This window comes from Gasterosteus aculeatus, chromosome 10, assembly GCF_964276395.1.
Source record: "Gasterosteus aculeatus chromosome 10, fGasAcu3.hap1.1, whole genome shotgun sequence".
Classification (NCBI taxonomy): Eukaryota; Metazoa; Chordata; class Actinopteri; order Perciformes; family Gasterosteidae; genus Gasterosteus; species Gasterosteus aculeatus.
The window spans coordinates 2,291,852-2,313,262 of NC_135697.1; the positions used below are offsets into that span (position 1 = coordinate 2,291,852).

Sequence of the window (21,411 nt, forward strand, 5' to 3'; positions counted from 1 at the left end):
GAAGTACTTTGAATCAAATCCTTGGGGAGAGACAGTGTGAGTTGCGTTATCTGATTTTATTTTGTGTTGAAACCCTGCCAGCAGCATTCTGTAGCTTTACTGCTTTTGGTAGATCGGCATGAAAAGGGTTACAGAATCATGCTTGAAGGAGGCAGTTCTGGTCAATGAATTATACTGAGCTTTACAGTCCAGGTCCATATCTGAAATCATTTATTAATCTAGTTTGACTAGTTCATAACATCCAATGTCATTTCAACAAACTAGATAAGAACAGAAGCATAGTAATAGAGTTGAGGAGGTTCCACGTCTTTTAACTGAAAATCATTCTTTTATTTTTAATATTCACACAACATTTACATAATGAATTTATAAAGGTATGTTTGTACATGTTCAGTACGTGTGTGTCCAACGTGGTCCCACAGAACCACCGTCTCACAGACGGGTCCAGGGTGACAGCGGTGGGTCACTGTGCTGGATTTTCCTCTTCAAAGAGCTCCTCCCTCAGTCGGTAGTAGCTCCCCTTCAACTCCATCAGTTCCTGGTGAGTCCCTCGCTCCTGAACTCTGCCGCCATCGATCACAACAATCTGATCGGCCCTCTGGATGGTCCTCAGCTTGTGGGCGATCACCAGCAGGGTCTGGTTAGGACAACTGGCCAAAGCCTGGTGAATCTGTGCAGGGTCAAGGACACACATATTCCTCTTTCAGTGCTTTTGTGTTGTTGAGTTGGTGAGAGCAGAGTCACCAACCACTCTGCAAACCGCTTATCCTGCACACAGGGTCACATGGGGGCTGGAGTCTGAAAATGTGACTTTCAATATGCTCACAAGGTATTATCTTATTAAATAATGAGCCTTTAATTCATTTGCTGAACAGAAATGGAAACACCGGGTAAAACGAAGTTCAAATTTCTTGTTTCATGTTAAAATATTAACAGTCAAACGCAGAAGGACGGGGAATATAACCTACTGTTTTTCATCAATGTATTTTATTATTAGTAAATTTAATTTCATGAATAATATTGGTGCACTTTTGTTTTGGTTTGAGCACCTGCCCCCCAAAATGTCTGTGCACGTGCCTCCCCTCAATATACAATGACATATAAAAGAATAAGAAAATAAGACAAGGCGTTATGTTTTTTTGTTAGGCCTATTCCTTCAGAAATATTACTACATTACTGTCGTACTCATTCAAGAGTTTAAAGGAGTCTAAATTCAAGACTAACTGTGCCAAACGTTTACTGAGAATGACATATTGGTCTCAATGCTCATCAATTAATTGAGCAATGATGTGTGCAGCACTTTGTCTCTACTGTACATAAATACTTAGAAGTGATTGATACAGAACTTGTCTGAAATACTCAGCCAGGGACTTCTGGCCCTGAGGGATGTTAAGACGTACCTTGTTTTCACTGGTCATGTCCAGAGAGCTGGTTATTTCATCTAGAATGAGGACCTGTGGCTGCCTGACCAGAGCTCGAGCGATGGCGATCTGCTGCCTCTGGCTCTTAGATAGTTGGCCCCCACCCTCACCCACCTCTGAGAAATGGACATCATGAAATCACAACGGATTGAGGTGAGTCGCCCGGGTTGGACCCTGACTGAGCACTGCTGGCCCTGTTGTCACCGTGTGCGTCGCTCAAGCTGATGCGAGATGCTCACGATTATGCTGCGTTTGTCTGTAATACATGTAATACTTGACTGGGTTCTTCACATGGCTCATAGGCAATAAAGCAGTTCCTCCAATGTGAGGGAGGACTTTACTGATAATTCCTCCTAGTCATTGTGGAGGTTAGTCTGTGGCTTTTTACAGGTTACACTTGCATCCTCCATGATTGACACTCGTTACCTTTTTGATTCTTCACGGTTCATTTAGTTTACTTTCCCTAAGTTCCAACATTAATCTCTACAAATGATGTATTCTTTGCTTTTCTTTTTACAGTAAAAAAAGGTTACCTGCATCGTAGCCCTTCTCCAGCTTCATGATGAAGTCGTGTGCGTTGGCTTTGCGTGCTGCTTCCTGGATCTCATCCAATGAGCATTCAGCGAGCCCGTAGGCGATGTTGTCTCTGATGGAGCCAGAGAAGAGGACAGGCTCCTGGCTCACCAAAGCAATCTGTCAATCACACTGTCATCAGCCTACAGTTCCCAGGACCCCTCTGGCCTCAAGGTATCGGTGCATGTATGGTTTCTAACTGATGTTTCTTGTTGCACTATCAACTTGTCAATGTAACCGTTGTGGTACTAAACTAAAAAAGGATATTATTTTCCCAATATGATATTAAATTAAAAACAATTTAAACACAGATAAGAGACAGAAATTCTCCAAAGCAGGAGCGTGGTTTGCGTGATCAAAGCCGTAATGCTGAATCACCTTCTTGTGGAGGAAACGGTGGTCATAGGATTTCAGTGGTTCGTTGTCCAATAGGATTTCTCCGTCCTGCTGCTCATAGAAGCGCTGCAGCAGACTCACACATGTGCTTTTCCCTTTTCCAGATGTTCCCACCAGCGCTGTCATCTGACCTGACTTCAGCTCCAATGAAAAGTCCTAAAAGAGGAGATGAAACAGAAAATAGTTTTGTTTTTGTAGCTTATTGTACATTAATTTATAGGCAGCTGTAAATACTGAGGGAAGCCTTGTGTACATTTACTTTAGCTTGTCACTTTCTAGACTCATCCCGTTTTTCCGCTACTGAAATTCATGCTAAAGAAGTCCCCTCTCTGGCGGCATGAGCTCACCTGCAGTACTGTTTTGTCGGGGTAAGTAGGATAGGCGAAGCTGAGATTGCGGAAGACGACGTTCCCTGTCAGCTGATCCGGTTTGAGTTTCCCCTCCATGCTGACCTGAGCTTTACGGTCCAGGTACTCAAACACTTTCCCAGCAGCCCCCACCGAGTTCAGCATGTCGCCAAAGATGTAGGTCAGTGTCTAAAAAGAACATGAAACTGAGCATTTGATGACGTCATTTTTACCTTTATATAGTGAAGGCGGAATGTTGAATAGGAATATTTATGCATGCAATCATGTGTAGTCTTTTAAACTGAGAGCCAAATATCATAACACATGATGACCCAACATGACACCACAAAGAGTTTGTTTCTATCATCTTTAAATAAAACATAAGAAAACCCAGCAGTTATCTACCCTGATGTTGTCTCCAAGATCTGACTGGTAGAGGATGAAGGAAACCAGGTTTCCAGTGGTCATCTGTCCACTCCGGATGAACAGCCTGCCGTAGTACATCATGACCACCTGCATGCCTAAGCCTGTCAACTGTACACACACACTGTTACATGAGGTGATGTACAAGTATACACTCAGAAGTACCTGTTGTACGAAAAAACTACAAACTTCTCACCCTGCGTGCGAGAAGGTAAACAGCTCTGACAGCGTTCTGGCGCATCTTCAGGATGTGTGTGTCCATCAAGCGGTCGTCATAACGACGGGCTTCGTGTTTCTCTGTGTTGAAGCTACGTACCACATGAATACTGGACACCACCTCGTTCACGACTTCATTTGCCAGAGCCATGGAGTCGTGCACTGCCAGGGACAGCCGCTGGGGAGGAAGACAAAAGTCTTCTCAGTATTAAGTCACGGGTGGGTATCTTATATTAGAAACGTTAAAAAGACGGATGCTGATACAATAAAATGTCCTAAAAGATCATAATGTGATGTTCAATTATGAAGTAAATAGAGGTTTTCATAACGAACTCCAGTGCTTGGAAAAAAACTACAGCTTTTGTCCACAGGAAGCGTCAAAATCAACACAAAAGAAAGTTCAACATAAAAGCTTTGAGCTGAATAAGATAAAGGGAAAAAAACAGTTTTATATGTTATAATCATACACAAAATATGAGCAATCAACAAATGTTGATTTTTGATTCATTGCATCGTTTGTCTTTTAAAAGACAAAAGCACCTTTCTGCTACATAAAATAAAATAGCTTTTTTGTGATGGAAAACAGGTAATCAAACGATCCTTTGGATCCCCGAGTTAATTCAATGTCTCTCATGAACCTGCCTTTCACCTGGTAGTGTGTGTCATAGATGTTCTGAATGAGGCTGGTGATGGGCACCTCCATCAATACCAGGAATGTGAGCTTCCAGGAAAGATTCATCATCAGGGAGATCATGCCCAGCGTCTTGATGAACGTCCTCAGCAGCACGTTGACATTGAGACACACCGCTCTTCCCATCAGGGTGGTGTCTTTAGACAACCTTGATGTGATTTCCCCTACACAGAAAATACAGAGTTTACATTCTGTCCTCTTCTGTTGTTCTGTGATGTTCTTGTTCTGTGACAATCTCATGTTCTGAAATGCCTCCTGTCCTGTCTTTATTGTGTCTTGCCATGACTTGTTCCATTGGCCATGTCCATTGATGAAGTATTCATACAGTAAACTGTATGTGCGTGTAATACGAGAGCCTCACCTGTCTTTGTTGTCTCAAAGAACCCAATCTCCTGTCTGGTCAAAGCCCCAAACAGCTGGACTTTAATTCTGCACGTGAAGGTGCTGATGGCGCACATTAAGAAACCTCCTCTGCAGCCTGCACTAAAAGAGCTGACGGATCATAAATACACAGTCACATGTTACGTTGTGAGCTACAGGCGCATTCCCTGGATGAGTGAGAGTGAAGAGGGGGACAAATTGTCCTATACCTGCCCAGAGAGTATAGTCCCATGAAAAGAAGCGCAGATACAAATTCATTGGGCCGATACTGAGTGCCAAGGATGTCAATGACTCTGCCAGTGTAGAACGGGATGAACATCTCACCTGAGTGGATGCAGAACATACAAAGTCACATACTGAGTGAAAATCAGCATCATATTAGCATCATCATCGATGTGGTCCAGCGTATCCCAACAGCAGAGTACCAACTGTTATAAGGCTAAGGCTTAAATTCACAGTGAGAATTGAAGGTATCGGAAAATAAGGACGATGACTTTTTAAAAATTTAACCAATGTTCATAGTTGTGAGTTTAGGCCAATTTAAAGAGATGCTCAGTCTTAGCATCTATTTAAAGGGGCCTGAAGTGCACTGGAACATGAGTTATTTACTCATTAGTAGATGATAACGTGAATCCTGTACTGGAATGACATCCTCATCCTCATCCTGTGACGTAGGCCGATACTCACACAAAACTGCCAGCGTCAGCATCAGCAGCCCCCCAAGGAGCAGCAGATATTCGGGTTTGTGCAAGGCCAGGACTCTCAAAAACAGCACTCTGGCCTTCTGTTTCTTCTCTTTACCGGCGGCAGCATCTTCCGCGTCCGGCACGGTGATTTCCCAAAACAGCGCACCGACTAGCGACGCTGCGGCGCAAACGAGCCAGCAGCGCGCATCCGCCGACGGGCCGCATTCGGTCTCCTCGCGGTAGAGCGCTTTGGTTCCGGTCTCAAACACCGCGGGCAGCAGACTGTGCGACGCGATAACGCGGATCAGCAACGGGTTGAGATCTCCGAGGGTGAGCAGAGTCACGGCGCTCAGTGCCGAGCAGCGGAGAGCCGCGTGGAGCCAGAGACGCGCAAAGTGTCCAAACACGCTGCGAGTCGCCACCAGTCCCGCTGCGTAAAACAAGGACAGGTCCACGCAGACTGCGGACACCAAAGCGATGCCTTTGCGGGTTACTTTTGCCATATCGGCTGTCGTCATGCAGCTACAGTCGTCTGCATAACCTTCTCTGTCGCTGCAGTCTGATGTTTGGTCCACTTTCACTTTCATTGTCTGGTTTCCCCGAAATCCTCACGGCTCCCTATAGAACTATTTTGGGTTCCTAAACTGAGTGGGTTACACATGTAAACTATCTTTTATTATCACTAACTTCACGAGAACATTACACCAGCATTAAAGTCCAAAGCCATTTATTGTAAATAAAAACAAAAATAAAACAGTAAATCACACAGGCTTTTATTTTTATTAAATTGCACATAAAAGAAAAGCATATAAAAGAACGATAAAGTATAATCAGAAAGCATGTAGACTTTTGTTTAAGCAGGATGACCAACAATCAACCGCTTAGGCTTCTTACTTTAGTCTGATTAGCAGTGAAGATAAGAGGGAATAATAATGTGAATAACAAACTTGACTTTGACTCTTTAGATGCTTGTGACACTAAATAACTCTTTTATTTACTTTTACTTTTTTGCCCTCCATTCTTATCCTTCAAAATAAAACCCACAAAACATCATTTCATGTATTTGCTAGACAATCAGTTTGTCCATCCATCCATCCATTGTCAAACCGCTTATCCTGCACACAGGGTCGCTGGAGTCCATCCCAGCCAACTATGGGCGATAGACAGGGTACATCCTGGGTTGGTCGCCAGCCAATTGCAGGACTACACACAGACACACAACCATTCACACATCTACGGGCAATTTAGAGTCAGCAATTAACCTGATCCCCAGAGCATGTCTTTGGACTGTGGGAGGAAGCCGGAGAACCCGGAGAGAACCCACGCAGACACGGGGAGAACATGCAGACTCCACACAGAAAGACCACTGGGCGGAATCGAACCCAGGACCTTCTTGCTGTGAGGCAACGGTGCTAACCACCACACCACCGTGCCGCCCCAATCAGTTTGTAAAGGCCTTAAATAATGTGTTTAATGTGTTATTGTTATACAATTGTTTTCTTTAATCAGATGCAAAAACTAGATAACAGCAAAGACGTATCAGCCTTTCTCTCCCCATATTGGCTTCGGCCATTCAAAAGCAAACATCTGTCGGCAACTAAATAAAACATTACTCTTAATTGACCAAATAAGAGTTTGTTTGTTATAATTATCTAAATAATGAACCACAAATGACTTTTAGATTTTTAATGACATAGCGTATCCCAGAGCCATGCAATGATTAGATTTGAATTAAACTTTTTAGTAGGTATTTTGATGTGGTGCTTTTCTAGTTGATAAGCTGCATGAGCTGACAGAAGAACCAAAGTATTGTGAGCAAACTGAAAAACTAGTTGCATCCCGCACAGCAGCCGCTTGGCAGACCAGAGACGAGGAAATAGGAAATAGGAAGTGTTACTGGTCAAAGAAGGTGGGTAAGTCATTTCCTAGAACCACTTTCTCCTCCGTGCCGTGTTCATCAATGGACACAATATAGGCCACGCCTCCACTGGAGCCATCGCGGTTTATCGCCAAAGACAGAGCTGCGAGAGGAAGAGGAGAGAAGGCGTGAGGAAGGAGAGGAGAGGTTTTATTAGACAACATGTGTCACCTCACATAAATAAAACAAGCAGTCAGTAGGAAGCAAATGTCTGGTGTCTCTTTCACATTCAAATAAACCGTCTGAGGAAAAAAAAATCTTTGTGTGGAGAAAACCAACGTACTGTTGACAACAAACTGCTGGCACTCCTCCTTGCTCATGCCTCCGCGAAACTCAGCATCAACAAACCCATAAACATATGAGCTTCCAGAGCCGCCCACGGCAAAGGGCTGCCTCGTCAGGAGACCACTCAGGGTGGCAAACACCTGGGAGAGGTCAAAGGGCACAGGAGCAGACAGGAGCAAGTCAGATGAATGGACTCCTGTAACATCATATCTGTTGGCTGGATGGGATTTTATCTTTGATGTGCAACCTTAACGCCACTTTAGCCCAAGTAGCAGACATTCATTTTGACATCATTAACATGCCCCGGTAATCTTTCTTGTTAATGGCTTGAATCTCTGCCATGTTTTTACTGACCTGTCCCCCGTCTCTTCTGTCCCAGCCGGCCACGATGAGATGGGCCGACAGCTCCTCTTTGTACTTGTACGAGATGTTCCTCACCAGAGTGGCCGCTGAGCGAACCTGTGGGTCCTCATCGATCTCGATACTGACGGAGGGAGGAAACAGGATATCCAATGAAAACAGCCCAAGATAAACGCTGTACCGTGGTACTGAATGTGTCTTCACCTGTGGACATCGAGCTGGTAGTGGACGACCTCGGCGATGGTCTGAGCGTCGGCTGCAGAGCCGGACAGAGCACAGTAGATCTTGTCATGGAGGGGAGACAGCTTGTTCATCACCCTGTTCACCACCGACGCCCTGCAGGGAGGGAGGAACAGGGGGAGTTTGGCTTTGTGCAAATGCATCTGCACCCTGCTACTTTTTGTATTTCTGGATGGAAGCTCAGCTGTGTGTCATTGTCTCAGTAACAATCAACACCCAGCATGCAACGCTACTGACAGCACTTCATTTCTACTCTATAGAATTCTACCCTCTGATTCCAGTGTCTTCATTGTGTGATCTTTCTCTGCTGACATTTATTCCTTAAGGCTCCGTAGTTCTACGTGTAACCATCTGATAGCCCACAGTTAAGTGTACTTGTCTAGCAGACTATCCTGTTACAGTAGCCACTATTATTTTATTCCATGTGTCCATCCAGCAACATTGGTGGATCCAAATATTGTAAGAAAAACATATATGATGTCATTTCTTTCTAATCATCCAAAATAATGTGAAGTGTGTGGGTATTTCTCCAAGTAGGCCGCTGACTGGTCGATACTGTGATGCATTGAGTGGGCCGGTCTGACCTCGGCCACGTCCCCCCCCCCCCCCCCCCCCCCAGTCCGCCCCTGAGTGCTTGTATGTCTAAACTAGTGACACTGCATGTTAAAGACGAACAGGTGGAAGGATTTAGTGTCAGCAAGCATTCATGCAAATACTATCTAACACATATAATACTATGTTTCCTCAGAGAGAGAGGCGGTATCATGCAGGTAGAACTGGACCGCGCATGCAGACGCGCACGCACGCGCACGCGCGAGCTCACCCTGCAGACACTCTGGAATCAGACCCCAGCACGACCCCTCCGTCAAACTCTACGGCGATGATGGTGGTCTGCAAACAGAGGTAGAGGTCCTTCAGGGTTCATATGCAGCGGTTCTCGGCGCGGTCTCCGACGTGTAGGACGTCTACTTACTCCGGTCTTCACCTCCTGAGACAACCACTCCGTCCCCGTCTCCTGCAACATGCTGATCCGCTTCTAGTACCGACCGACCGATGTGGAGCCAAACGTTGACTCGAGCAGTCCGGGTTTACGGCGTTTTCCTCGGGGAGCCTCTTTGAGTCTCTGGACGTGTTCTCGACGCGTTTGTCCGCACGTCACACGGACTCCATGTTGTCCTCAATCAAATCGAAATTGAAAGTGAAGTTGTTCCTCCTGCAACGAGCTGCAAACACGGACAGTGTGTCCCGATTTGCACTGAAATGCACTTAAACTCAGCGAACATTGAGTCCTCTTTGAGGGGGGGGACCAAATCAGTTGTCAAAGCCTTTATAAAAGTGTTATGAAACGTGTAAATAACTCATCACAGCAATAAATGTTGATTAACAAGAAGAACGTTTTTTTGCAGTATGATAGAACTAGAAAGAATAGATAGTTGACCTCTGACAAACGTATTTATTGTACAGCGAGTGTAGCTGAGTGTAGGAAGAGAATCAATTGAGATGACTTCATTGTTTACCAGCTACCCAGCAGCCTCTCTGCCTCACTTCTGGCCTCCAGGGGACCATCTGTCCAAGAGGACAGCAGGTCGGCTGAGTTAAGGGGTCCGTTCCTGGGGACCAAAGTCTCCTGCTTAACAGGTGTGAAGCCCCCTTTCTTGGTCAGGTGGTGATACGCGTTGGTTGGGTCCAGTTTAAGGGGACACGTTACCAGACGTCCCCGAAGACGCTGGAGACAGACGGTTAGCTGTTAGCTGTAGCAACGCCAAAGACCCCAGTGTGGAGAGTCACTCACTATTATTATAATAAATAAAAGTAAAGGAGTAAAAAGGAGGAACAACAACAATGGAGCTACAACCATAAAGTGTTTTTTCACAATCCAGATAACATCCAATACATTTTCTTTCCATCAAATAATTGATTTAAAAGCTTTACAGCTACAGCGGAGGACGACAGAGCTCTAAACAGAAAGCAGAACATGAACTGGATTGATTGTATTGACACATGTTGGACTGCGTCTTTTTATTCTGGTCCCTCCGACACTTTTGATTGACGAACTCGTCTTTAAGTGCGTTTCAGACTGTGTGACGTACTAACTGTTAGATTGTGGGCCACAAAGTGAATCCACAGCCATGAAATAGTCAAAACCAACGCTCTGCATCCGAGTACATTCAAACCATGAACTGATTCAGGAAACAAGGACGGTCATTTGTAGAACACGTCGTATAATAATGATGAATATATTTTAAAGCGCTCAACAAATAGAAAGTAGTACAAACCATTTTTACAATGTAGAATCTTCATTTATATTTCAAATATTCCCAAACATATAAAATCAACTACACAAAATGTGATCTGTTAAACGTAAAAGGCTGATGGAGCCGTTAATTACAAGAGATGGAAGTAGCATTTTGTCATTTTTTAGGATATTGATTTTATAACAACTAGTTTCACCAGATCAATGAAACTTATCATCACTGTTTCCACATTTACAATTTGCCATTGGCAGTAAACTAATCATGTTCATTGTCTTGTTCTTAAGGAGTTTGTGTGTGTGTGTGTGTGTGTGTGTGTGTGTGTGTGTGTGTGTGTGTGTGTGTGTGTGTGTGTGTGTGTGTGTGTTACATCCCAGTCCTATACGGTACATTATTGATGAGATTGTGGATCAGGAATTTCAAACAGTTACTGACATAACGATAAAAAACAAAAGTCAAAAATTCATTGTTTGTTGGACGCTGTCACTCGTTGTGAAACTTGGGCAGCTTGTTGCCGGGGACAACCACGTGCTCCACCCCAGTTTCCGTGATGACCACAAGGTGAGCCACGCCTCCGCTGACGTTGTCTCTGCCCATGGCGAGAGCCAGAGCTGTGACCCAGAGAGAAGCAAAGGGAGGACAGAGCAGGGGGGGGACGGACAGCAAGCAGGACAAATAAAGGTTTAACAACTGACGGTAAGCAGCATGCAGCGTTTATACACCTCCTAAAGGCTGCATGGGCACCAACTACAACATAGACGTACATCAAACCACCCAATTTGAGTGCAACCAGAGGCCTTTGTCCCGGCTGAGCTGTGGTTGCCCTCAAATTGAGTGTTTTTCATTTTTAACTGTAACAAACCGAACAAACAACCAACAAATACTTATTCTCATTTTCTGCATTATACTGGAATCGTAGAATCACAAGCCAGTTTCCCCCCAAAAAACACAAAACAAGTATCAGCGTATTTAGGTCTGCGCGCTCAAGTAAACGAACACGACAGTACCATTAGTGGCAAACTGCAGACATTCCTCTCTGCTCATGTTGGGTTTGTATTTGGCGTCGACGTAGCCGTAGATGTAGGTGCTGCCTGAGCCTCCGATGGTCACCGGCTGACCCACCAACATCCCACCAAGAGGCACCACGTACACCTGGAGAGGGACGCAGGGTATCAGGACTGCAGCCACACGCCAGTAGGTGGAGTTACTTTGGACCGCTGTGTCTCTGCTTCCTGTGTGACTGTCACCCCGACCAGCCCCCACCTGAGGGCCCTTCTTCCTGTCCCAGCCTGCTGTGATGAAGCCCGCCTGCAGCTCCTCTTTGTTGTTGTAGCACAGTTCCTGCAGCACCGACGCTGCTGCTATCACCAGTGGAGGGGTCTCCATCTGGACACTGTGGAATGGGGGGGGGGGGGCATTTCCACGATGAAGAGACTTTGAAACCATTATTTTGGGCTCTCTAATGATTTTTTATAGCTGTCAGTGTAACAACTAGTTTGTTAGTTGGTTTTGCACACAACTCTGTCAACTGTCTTCTCCTCTTGGAGGAATAAAAATATGATTAAAAAAATTATTATTTTAATGAATGATGTGAAAATGTGATTTAGCTTACTTGCTTGTGCGCATAGTTGCTAAACATGTGCTGTTGTATTGATATGCGTGTGTGGCACCTATGGAAGGACAGGTGGAACTTTGCAGCCTTGGTGACGGCCTGAGCATCTGCTAGTGAGCCGGCCATGCAGCAGAAGATCTGGTCATGAACCTGGACCACCTTGTTGATGGTCTTAGATGACACATATTCCCTGGAGAGAGAGAGAGGAATGTGATGAAGAGACTTGGATCACCGGCCCTCGGTTGTGTTCCTCCACCACAGTCACAGCGACATTCCTGTTTCCTACAAATATGTTTAACAATGTCGGCATCTGCAGTGTATCTTCCCAGCACGCTCACCCTCCAATGGAAGCCCTGGAATCTGAACCAATCACAACCCCTCCATCAAAAGTGGCAGCCAGGATGGTGGTCTGGGGGAGAGAAGGGGGGGAGGGGAGTGGAGGTTCTCACATGCAAGTAATGAATAAGTAGTTACATCAAGCCAAACGCAGCAGGAGGCTTACGTGTCCATGTCAGCCACTCTGAGCGCCGCCGCTATGCATCATGGGATTTAGAGTTTCTGGGCGGATTTTTTAAAACGGAGAATAAATGTGTAGCCTGTCGCTTTTCTGCATATTCCGTTCTAGAAGATGTTGTACAGATGTGACTCGTTCAGGTCCAACGTGCAAACACCTGGGATGTTAAAACACGCGACAGGTCCGGTCCTCGTAGTGTTTGGTTTCCTTTCAGGTAACTTAAAGTCTCACCTGTTCATCCGCAGAATCACGTATCGATCATTTCATCCTTCAGCGGGTTCTACGGTGACACTAAGGAGCCGGTCCGGGTTTACTCACCCCTGTGCTGACTCCTCTGACCCGCGAGTCCACGCTGCGTTTCTCCATTTTCACAGCAAAACCGAAAGAGAAGAAGGAGGCGACGCTCCGAACAGCGACCTCAGGCGCATCGAGACGCGCAGAGGAGCCGCAGACCAGGATCCACTATGGCGCTATCAAATGTCCTCCACGCTCCTGCAGCGGGGTTCAACTTCGACCACGCAGCCAGGTAGGAGCTTCTGTTTGGCTCATAGGCAGCAGATTGTGACTTAGATAGAAAAACCAATGAAGCTGTGTTACTCACGCAGCTTTCAATCCATTTGAGATCCAAAGTGAAAGTAACTTTCCCTGCTTGTTTGTCACGTTGATCAATGAAACGACTTGGTGATGATTTGTCCATATTATATATATATATATAACATACATGCATAAGTTGACCCCTGTCTCTCCCTCCCTCTCCAGGAATGCTGAGTTAGAGGGTCTGTTTGATGCACAGATACCTAAACCTGTGAAAACAGGCACCACCATAGCGGGAGTGGTGTTCAAGGCGAGTACACACACCTGTGTACATCTGCATTTACCCTGAATTGCATTATTTAACACTGTTAAAGTCGACCACACTGTTTCCTTTCCCTGTCATCTCTGCATAACGGAACAGGACAGTCCGTGTTAACAACAATGATGATGAATACATAAATACACTGAGGGGATCTGCCCAGTGTATCACAGCACTGCTGGGGCCTGTTTAGCTCCTGTGGGACCACTGAGATTTAAATGTCTTGTTCTAGTGTAAAGCAAAGTGTATAATTGTATAACAATTAGAGTAACACACCTCCCGCTCGGTGTGTGTGGGTGCAGGATGGAGTGGTTCTGGGAGCAGACACAAGAGCCACATCCAGTGAAGTAGTGGCTGACAAGATGTGCTCCAAGATCCATTACATTGCTCCAAATATATAGTAAGTCTAGTATACGACACACTGAAAGCAGAACAGGAGATCCACCTTTAAAATACTCTCACTGTTATCAGAATGAAACGTATGTTCCTTTTTGTGGACATAAGTCTCCTTTACTTGTGATTTCCTACATATCCCAGAATGCCTTAGTGCCCTCAGATTAAGAACTTAGGTCCTTGTTCTTGTGGTGCATTCTGCACTATTGAGGTTACTGCAGGAGATGGAATAAGTCGCTGCGACTCTTTGGGTATAATGGATTTCTATGACTGCTGAAGCAAAACAGTTTCTGAAAGGATGTCGCAGTTCCTCTACTCTCTCTTTCCCAATTCCCTGTAGCTTTTTGTCATATTTTCCCTCAACTCTCTATTCACAAAACACTCCTTCCTCTCCTCCTAGTTGTTGTGGAGCAGGAACAGCAGCAGATACAGAGAAGACCACTGAGCTCCTCTCCTCCAACCTCACCATCTTCTCCCTGAACAGCGGGAGGAACCCTCGTGTCGTCATGGCCGTCAACATACTCCAGGAGATGTTGTACAGGTTTGTGTAGCACATGAGCTTGTATCCAACGGTGTGTGAATGAGTTAAAGTACCCGTTAAAAGCCCTGTTCTGATCCGTGTGTCCCTCAGGTATCACGGCCAAATTGGGGCCAGTCTTATACTGGGAGGAGTAGATTGCGCTGGGAACCACCTGTACACGGTGGGGCCGTACGGCAGCGTGAATACGATGCCGTACCTTGCAATGGGTACGTGCGTGATGGAACAATATTCTCTAAGCATCGTGGCTCTATAACATTCACCGTTTGGAATAACATTTGAGTTTGCTGGACTCATTCAATCGATTCCCTCTCAGACCACATGTGTGTTTCCTCCTGCAGGCTCTGGGGATCTGGCTGCTCTGGGGATTCTAGAGGACGGGTACAAACCCGACCTGGAGGTACGCCTCCTGGACAGCTGTTGTTACACACTGTGACAAGGATTGGTAGTCAGGATAATATGGAAAATGTTTTAAAAAAGCATTTATTTCTGTCACTATTGGATGACAAATTATAAAAACTGTTATTTGGGGAATTTCTCTGTCATTTCCCTGAATTCTTGTAACTCTCAGCTGGACAAGGCGAAGGAGCTGGTGCGTGCCGCCATCCACGCGGGAGTCATGAATGACCTCGCCTCAGGCAACAACATCGACATCTGTGTCCTCACCAGAGAAGGAGTGGACCACATCAGACCGTACCAGGTGTCACAGTACAAAGACAAAAGGTACGAGTGTGACTGAGTTCTGCTGCATGGGTCGATTCTTAAAGGAGCTGTGTGCAGGATTCAGTCTCTGGTGATGAGGCTGCAGATTGTTTCCCTTCCTTTCCAAGTGAGTCAAATGATGTAAAACAAGGACGGCTCTCTAGAGCCAGTATTCAGTCTGTAGAAACATGGCTGCTCATGGAACTCCATGAAGAGGAGCCGCTCCTGTAGATATGAAGGGCTCATTCAGAGCTTAAGAAAACACATGATTCTTAGCTTCAGGTGATTATACTTCAGTGAGAACATGCTATGAATACTACATTTACTTTCTTCATAAATACCTCTAACTCCACACACTGCGACTTTAAAGGTTTCCCTCTCAGAGCGGTAGATATCAGACTGTATGTGATTATACAATAACATGTTTGCTTTTCAGTTATTGAATCCCTCTAACCATCTATTCTTCTATTCTAGGAAAACAAAATACAAATATGGTGCAGGCACAACAGCGGTTCTGACGGAGAAAGTAGTCCCTGTAAAGCTGGAGGTTGTAGAGGAGACTGTGCAGCGGATGGATACAGCCTGATCCGCGATGCAGTCACACCTTATAACAACACGTTTAGCAGAAAAGTGTGAAGGCTTTTATTGTGGTGCTTGGTCATGCACTTAAAAAATAAAATGCAAGCAGTGAAAATCATTTAATGAACATTGTCATTGTAGGAGCGGTCTGTAAAATCAACGCGCATTTGCTCGTATTGTCACTTCAATATTCTTTATTCATTGTTCGGCAAAAACAACCTAAATCACAATCAAAATAAAAGGAGAATTCAATGCGTAATGCGTAATGCGGTCAAAAATAATATCTCCTTCCGCTCTCAAAATAGAAAAAACACACCTGGCCTTATTCAGGTGACATTTAAATAGCCGACGCCCCCTGACGTCATCATTACATCATCACAAATCAATCAAATCAACAGAAAAGGCTATTTCATTGTGCACGATACAAATGTAGTGGAATGGCTTCTACAGTCATGGTTTCTATTCTTCACTGTGAGATGACACATGAAAATGTTCCATGTGTCTCAGATGAAAAAACTATCAAATAAAATAAAAATTCAAATTGAATGAAATTCTATTCCATCCCTGTTGCTGTTTATTTTCGTATTTTGAAATTATCTACTGAATGTAATATACATAAAATATTTCAAGCCTAAAGCAGTGCATTTATATATACTAATACCCCGTCCACCCGACTACAGTAGATACAGTGTATTGTTATAAATAGGAATTTAGAACCCGCATTGATTGCGTGTTTGAATTCTATTACACTCCATTTACATATTATGCAATTATTTACTGAATGTACTATTAAGATTAAAGCAGGGCCAAGGGAAAAAACATGGACACAAAAGGGCAGACATGGACCGGGAACTCACAGGCAAGATGACGACAGACAAGCGGAACGTCCAAAACATTCAATGACACCACAAGGGACAAGAGACACACGTGGCTTAAATACACGGGGAAGGTGCAGGTGATGCAGGTGGAAACAATCATGGACACGGCAGAAAACAACAGGGATGACAGGACAAGGCAGGAAGTAAAGTTAAGGAACACCAGAGGCATGAAACTACAAAATAAAAACCTAAATCTTGACAATATGTCAATACTTCATCAACCTGACTGGAGTAGATACAGTTCAATTTAATATTGCAGCTATATATATATAATATATTTTCAAGCCATATATATGCGGTAATACTCCATTAACCCGACTACAGTAGATACAGTGTATTGTTGAATTTAGAAACACGCTTTGATGACGTCATTGACCTCTGCTTTTCTGCAAACCTGATTGCTGCTTCTCGCTTAGTGACTGATGACGACACACACACAGTGCTCTCCTATTGGTCGATGCGAGCTGCGTTGTTTTTATTAACAGTACGATTCTAACCACAGTTTTCTTGTATTTGTTTCTATCAAATCAGGTTATAAGTTATATGATGACCAGCTGAACGTATTCGTGTCTACTTGTAGGTTTCATGTAGCTAGCTGGCTCTTTTAGCATTTATTTACAATAAAACAGCTTTTAAAACCTTTCACTTTCGAATTCATCGTCCCTTCCCAGGAAGTTATCCGTGACGCTTCTTCAGAGACTTTCGTCATTTCGTACAACTTAAAGAGCAGAATATAATTACAAAATAGTCGAATACATAATGGCTCTTTTCCAAGTATCTGGTTTGAAGTCTTATGCTGAACTCCGTGAGCAGATTCTTCCAGCCAGACAGACGCATCTCTTCGACCGAACCAACCACTACAACTTCGGGACCAAAACGCAGGAATTTGCTGTCCCTCTGGGTGTAGACGTGAGTCTCATTTCACCGAGTTTTGCTACAAAATGAAAAGTCTGCATCGTATCAGGTGATCCTGATGCAACAAGCGTGACGCGTCAGACGCGCGGTGGTTCAACGTCTTTTACGCGTCTGTGGTCGCGTTCGCTTCTCCTGCAGCTTCAAATGATGCATTCATCTTACATGTTACTGTGGAATAACACACATAGACACACACACTGCACCTACACGCGTGATTCCACCCACTGAGATCTCCTCTTTGCTTCTATTTCAGCCTTCAGGGTTTCTAGGAACCTGCAGCCGTGATGGTGGTGTGAGTATAGACCTGAACCACGGGACGACCACCCTGGCCTTCAAGTTCAGACATGGAGTCATTGTGGCTGTGGACTCCAGAGCCTCAGCAGGCCGTTACTTGGGTAGACACGTTTTTATTTCTCATGCATCATATCACAGATGTGTGGAGCTTTGAAATGTAACACAGAGGAACACGGAACCATACAAAGTAAATGAGGCAACAAGAGAAACTCTGAGCTCACAGAATGTCTTCTTTACACAAATGTGTCCCGCTCTGCAGCGTCCAACGACGTCAACAAGGTGATAGAGATCAACCCCTACCTGCTGGGCACCATGTCGGGCAGCGCTGCAGACTGCCAGTACTGGGAGAGACTCCTGGCCAAAGAATGCAGGTCCGTCTGCAGTGCTTTGAACATCAATCTGTCCATTCTGACATGTGATGCTCTGTGTGTCTGTGTATTGATACTACAATGTGTTCCATGCAGAGGTGAGTAAAGCTCAAGGCTTAACTGATCACTGACCTCACAAAAAAACTTTAATCTAAGTATCCAGAGCAAAAGATAACAACACACAAATGTTTAACGGTGAAATGATGCAGTGGTGATATTTTGGACGGACATGCGTGTAAAATGAAAGGTGACAGGTCGACCCTGGAAACAACCCTGATTGATGTTTCATTTGTTTGGTGACTTGGTCCCTCCAGGCTGTACAGGCTGAGGAGCAACCACAGGATCTCTGTGGCTGCTGCCTCCAAGCTGCTGTGCAACATGATGCTGGGCTACAGAGGCATGGGCCTCTCTATGGGAAGCATGATCTGTGGATGGGACAAAGAGGTGAGCTGTGCCTTTGGGTCTCTGTGCCAAAACAAACCAGAATCCTTTTTCTTCACTTCCTGTGAAGCAGAGCCTAGAAATAGAAACGTCCTCGCTGCACTAGAGGATTGTGAGGCTGTTTTCTGAGGCAGAATGTTTAACGTGGATGTTTTATGCTCCTGCTGCTTTATTTATATTCAAACTGCCTTCATCATTGTAGAAACTTTACAGTCACTTGTTAACATGTGAAGTAGCTCTAGTTCATCAGGCCCACGTTTAGTTTTGGACCTACGGCATTGAACCGGTTGGCTTTTCTTTGCCGGTTTGCATCCTCAATTTAACAAGTTACTGTGAGGAACTTTTCACTGGATATGATCAAATCAATACTGAATCCTCTGCATGACCTCCATCACTAAACCTGCCCAGCAAGTAAACAAAGGAGATCCAAACAGGGAGGAGGGTTGATGCTGTGGAAAAGGTTTGCATGGATTAACACATGTGACATGTGGGGACTGGAAGGGGCTCTCAGGGAGCAGAGCCACCATGGACAGGTCCTATCACACAATGTTAGTGCCAGTAAGAAGGAATCACTTACACACAAACAAATATCCACTACATGTCAGTATGACACGTGAATACAGAAACCACCTGCTGGCATGTGCCTCTAAATGCATCCATTAAAGTAGCCTATAATATCTGTAAGGAGGAGGAGAGAGCAGCTCATTTAAACCTTTAAAATATGACCCAAAATGACCATTTACTAAATCTGGTGTTGGTCAAATATCATCAGCAGCTTGTGTTCCGTGACTCAGGAACAGCTGCTGTGTCTGAGATGCTGATTTCCCAGCAGACCATCGGGTGTCTTTGTGTCTCCAGGGTCCCGGTCTGTACTACGTGGACGACCGAGGGACGCGTCTGTCCGGCCGCATGTTCTCCACCGGCTGTGGGAGCAGCTACGCCTACGGCGTGGTGGACAGCGGCTACAGGGAGGACATGGCGGTGGAGGAGGCGTACGAGCTGGGCCGCCGGGGCATCGCTCACGCCACACACAGGGACGCCTACTCTGGAGGGGCGGTCAACAGTGAGTACACGCTGGTTTACATCCACCAGCCAACAACACCCGTCCCACGTTGTCTCCGTCACTTCTCTTTGTTCCAGACTGGAGTCTCCACTATTGGACGGGTTGCCGGGACATTTCAGGACTAGTTGTGTCCCTTTGGTGATCATGTGACCTTTCATGTGTCAACATCAAAGGGTCAAAATGTCAACTTGTCCTTTCGTTTACGACCAATTACCTCAAAACTAAGAACATTTGCACTTAATTTTTTTGCTCTTTGGAAACATGGAAATTGACGGACTTTCAATCGAGAATAAAACCAGAAATAACAGTGATGATAATTAAATGAAATAACCGAAGGGGAATCCCTCAATCATTATTGATCAGTGAGGTCTGCAGCATTTTGCTCTGTAACTATAAATTAAACTTCATCTATTCTTACATAAACTTTCCACAAAGGCCCTTTAATCATCTCTGTTCATTATTTGTTTTAACAGCAGTTGGACAACAATTTACTTTTATTTTCACTGCAAATTAAGTATTTCCTCAATTCTGTGTCAAGAGCATTTATGGGGCATTTTTGCTTGTCAAATATATTATGTACAACTGACTGAAGGTTTCAACCTAACATGGAAACAGCAACGATCCTCTGTGGTTCCTCAATTTTACAAAATAAATATACTGTAAGTTTCTGTTTTGAAATAAATTGTATAACATTTTGTGTTCAATGATAAAGTAGTAAATATAAGAAATGTAATAATTTAACCTTATTAAACAAAAACAACCTCATGCTGATGAGTCGATCTAGAAACTGAAACGTGTTTGATGTCGTTCTCGTCTCCGTCTCTACTGAGACCTCACAAGAGATGCATCAGAAATACGGGAATAGAGTCATGCAATGTGTGTAGTCATGGTCTGTGGCCACTGGAAACCTCTGTGTCCTTACGTGTGTGTGTGTGTGTGTGTGTGTGTGTGTGTGTGTGTGTGTGTGTGTGTGTGTGTGTGTGTGTGTGTGTGCAGTGTACCACATGCAGCAGGACGGCTGGATAAAGGTGTGTAAGGACGACGTATCCGAGTTGATCCACCGCTACAGGAAGGGAATGTTCTGAATGCTCAGCACTCTGAACACGACTGATGATGCGTTTCTTCCCAAAAGATTCTTTGTCCACTTTTCTATTAGTGATTTTGGAAATGATCCCACTGACGTCTCACAGCAGAGAAATGCTGTAGAAACGTTTCTTTCCTTACACATGAACCTGAACTCTACAGAACCAAACTGTCTCTAAGCTGCTGAGCTCATTGTTTGCTGTTTGTTCTTAGTGATGTAATGCAGGTTCTGTGTGTGTTGATCCTCACGTGCTTCTGTGTAGTAGTTTGTTCTTTGTTAACCAGACATGCTGTTAAAATACTTTCACCAAAACAACACACAGTCCCAAATAAAGCCTGTTGCTCAGCTCCCTGCTGTCCTGTAATGATTGACATGAACTCACCATGAGGACAAATGAGTCAGGTGGTCACATGTCGATGACAATGAAGATATTTAGATTAAAGGATTTTTATTCTTTCTTTTTCAGTTTTTCAGTCCTTTTACTGTCAACCATGTTATTTCTTTCAAAAAAATCCTGTTGTCCAAGTAACATAAATCTTTTTTCAAATAAATATTAAAGCTATCAAAAATCATTTTAGATGCTTGGTGAGGTGGTGACATCATTTTTGTTTTATTATGGTGTGAAATGTGACTAAAACATACAGAAGTGTCAAATCTTTCCAGAACTAAACCTGTTGGGTGAAATGTTCAAAGCTCTCGTGTTCCTGATAACTGGTGACAGTCTGACTATTAAATACATATTATTATTAAATGAACTGCGTCACATCACTTAAGGCAACTTGTACGTGTATATATTTAGGTTGATTACATATTTATAGTTTAATATATAACAGAACAATGACGTCATTGTGAGAACGGCTGTGATGTCATCTGTTCCCATGCAGAACAACACATATCTTTTGATAAATGAAGTATATCGGTCTGTATGAAAAAAGGTTAACCGCCTTAATCTTCACAGGTCTGTGAGGATGTTTCTTTTCTTTCACTT

The 21,411-nt window shown here is 44.3% G+C and overlaps 5 protein-coding genes across 8 annotated transcripts; 2 read left to right on the plus strand and 3 right to left on the minus strand.

The window, feature by feature from the left end:
- Nucleotides 1-40: 40 nt before the first annotated feature.
- On the minus strand, nucleotides 41-5,853 carry LOC120825975 (antigen peptide transporter 2-like). 4 transcript variants are annotated; one of them, XM_078080703.1, is made up of 11 exons: nucleotides 5,136-5,853; nucleotides 4,658-4,772; nucleotides 4,429-4,559; nucleotides 4,026-4,231; nucleotides 3,357-3,554; nucleotides 3,143-3,271; nucleotides 2,738-2,926; nucleotides 2,373-2,546; nucleotides 1,955-2,114; nucleotides 1,401-1,537; nucleotides 41-670 (listed from the first exon to the last, which is right to left on the minus strand). In XM_078080703.1, exons 1-11 carry the CDS (start codon nucleotides 5,719-5,721, stop codon nucleotides 464-466), a joined length of 2,232 nt encoding a protein of 743 aa, XP_077936829.1. In that variant the 5' UTR covers nucleotides 5,722-5,853; the 3' UTR covers nucleotides 41-463. The 4 variants fall into 4 exon arrangements, 3 of the variants coding, with proteins under 3 accessions (XP_077936829.1, XP_077936830.1, XP_077936831.1); XM_078080704.1 differs by having other exon boundaries at nucleotides 41-768; XR_013450787.1 differs by having other exon boundaries at nucleotides 309-670; nucleotides 1,401-1,677.
- A 36-nt stretch (nucleotides 5,854-5,889) lies between these two features.
- On the minus strand, nucleotides 5,890-9,194 carry LOC120826008 (proteasome subunit beta type-9). The gene is made up of 6 exons (XM_078080713.1): nucleotides 8,911-9,194; nucleotides 8,761-8,828; nucleotides 7,902-8,033; nucleotides 7,692-7,821; nucleotides 7,336-7,477; nucleotides 5,890-7,155 (listed from the first exon to the last, which is right to left on the minus strand). Exons 1-6 carry the CDS (start codon nucleotides 8,959-8,961, stop codon nucleotides 7,028-7,030), a joined length of 651 nt encoding a protein of 216 aa, XP_077936839.1. The 5' UTR covers nucleotides 8,962-9,194; the 3' UTR covers nucleotides 5,890-7,027.
- A 1,021-nt stretch (nucleotides 9,195-10,215) lies between these two features.
- On the minus strand, nucleotides 10,216-12,768 carry LOC120826005 (proteasome subunit beta type-6-B like protein). The gene is made up of 6 exons (XM_040187910.2): nucleotides 12,634-12,768; nucleotides 12,140-12,210; nucleotides 11,860-11,991; nucleotides 11,453-11,582; nucleotides 11,197-11,341; nucleotides 10,216-10,800 (listed from the first exon to the last, which is right to left on the minus strand). Exons 1-6 carry the CDS (start codon nucleotides 12,679-12,681, stop codon nucleotides 10,673-10,675), a joined length of 654 nt encoding a protein of 217 aa, XP_040043844.1. The 5' UTR covers nucleotides 12,682-12,768; the 3' UTR covers nucleotides 10,216-10,672.
- LOC120825997 (proteasome subunit beta type-7-like) lies at nucleotides 12,707-15,941 on the plus strand. Its single transcript, XM_040187901.2, has 8 exons — nucleotides 12,707-12,841; nucleotides 13,075-13,159; nucleotides 13,471-13,568; nucleotides 13,962-14,102; nucleotides 14,193-14,308; nucleotides 14,441-14,499; nucleotides 14,671-14,822; nucleotides 15,276-15,941. Exons 1-8 carry the CDS (start codon nucleotides 12,780-12,782, stop codon nucleotides 15,385-15,387), a joined length of 825 nt encoding a protein of 274 aa, XP_040043835.2. The 5' UTR covers nucleotides 12,707-12,779; the 3' UTR covers nucleotides 15,388-15,941.
- A 377-nt stretch (nucleotides 15,942-16,318) lies between these two features.
- LOC120825989 (proteasome subunit beta type-8-like) lies at nucleotides 16,319-20,770 on the plus strand. Its single transcript, XM_078080712.1, has 6 exons — nucleotides 16,319-17,167; nucleotides 17,427-17,568; nucleotides 17,727-17,838; nucleotides 18,150-18,279; nucleotides 19,135-19,339; nucleotides 20,336-20,770. The coding sequence occupies exons 1-6, from the start codon at nucleotides 17,018-17,020 to the stop codon at nucleotides 20,422-20,424; spliced, it is 828 nt and encodes a 275-aa protein (XP_077936838.1). The 5' UTR covers nucleotides 16,319-17,017; the 3' UTR covers nucleotides 20,425-20,770.
- Nucleotides 20,771-21,411: the final 641 nt, after the last annotated feature.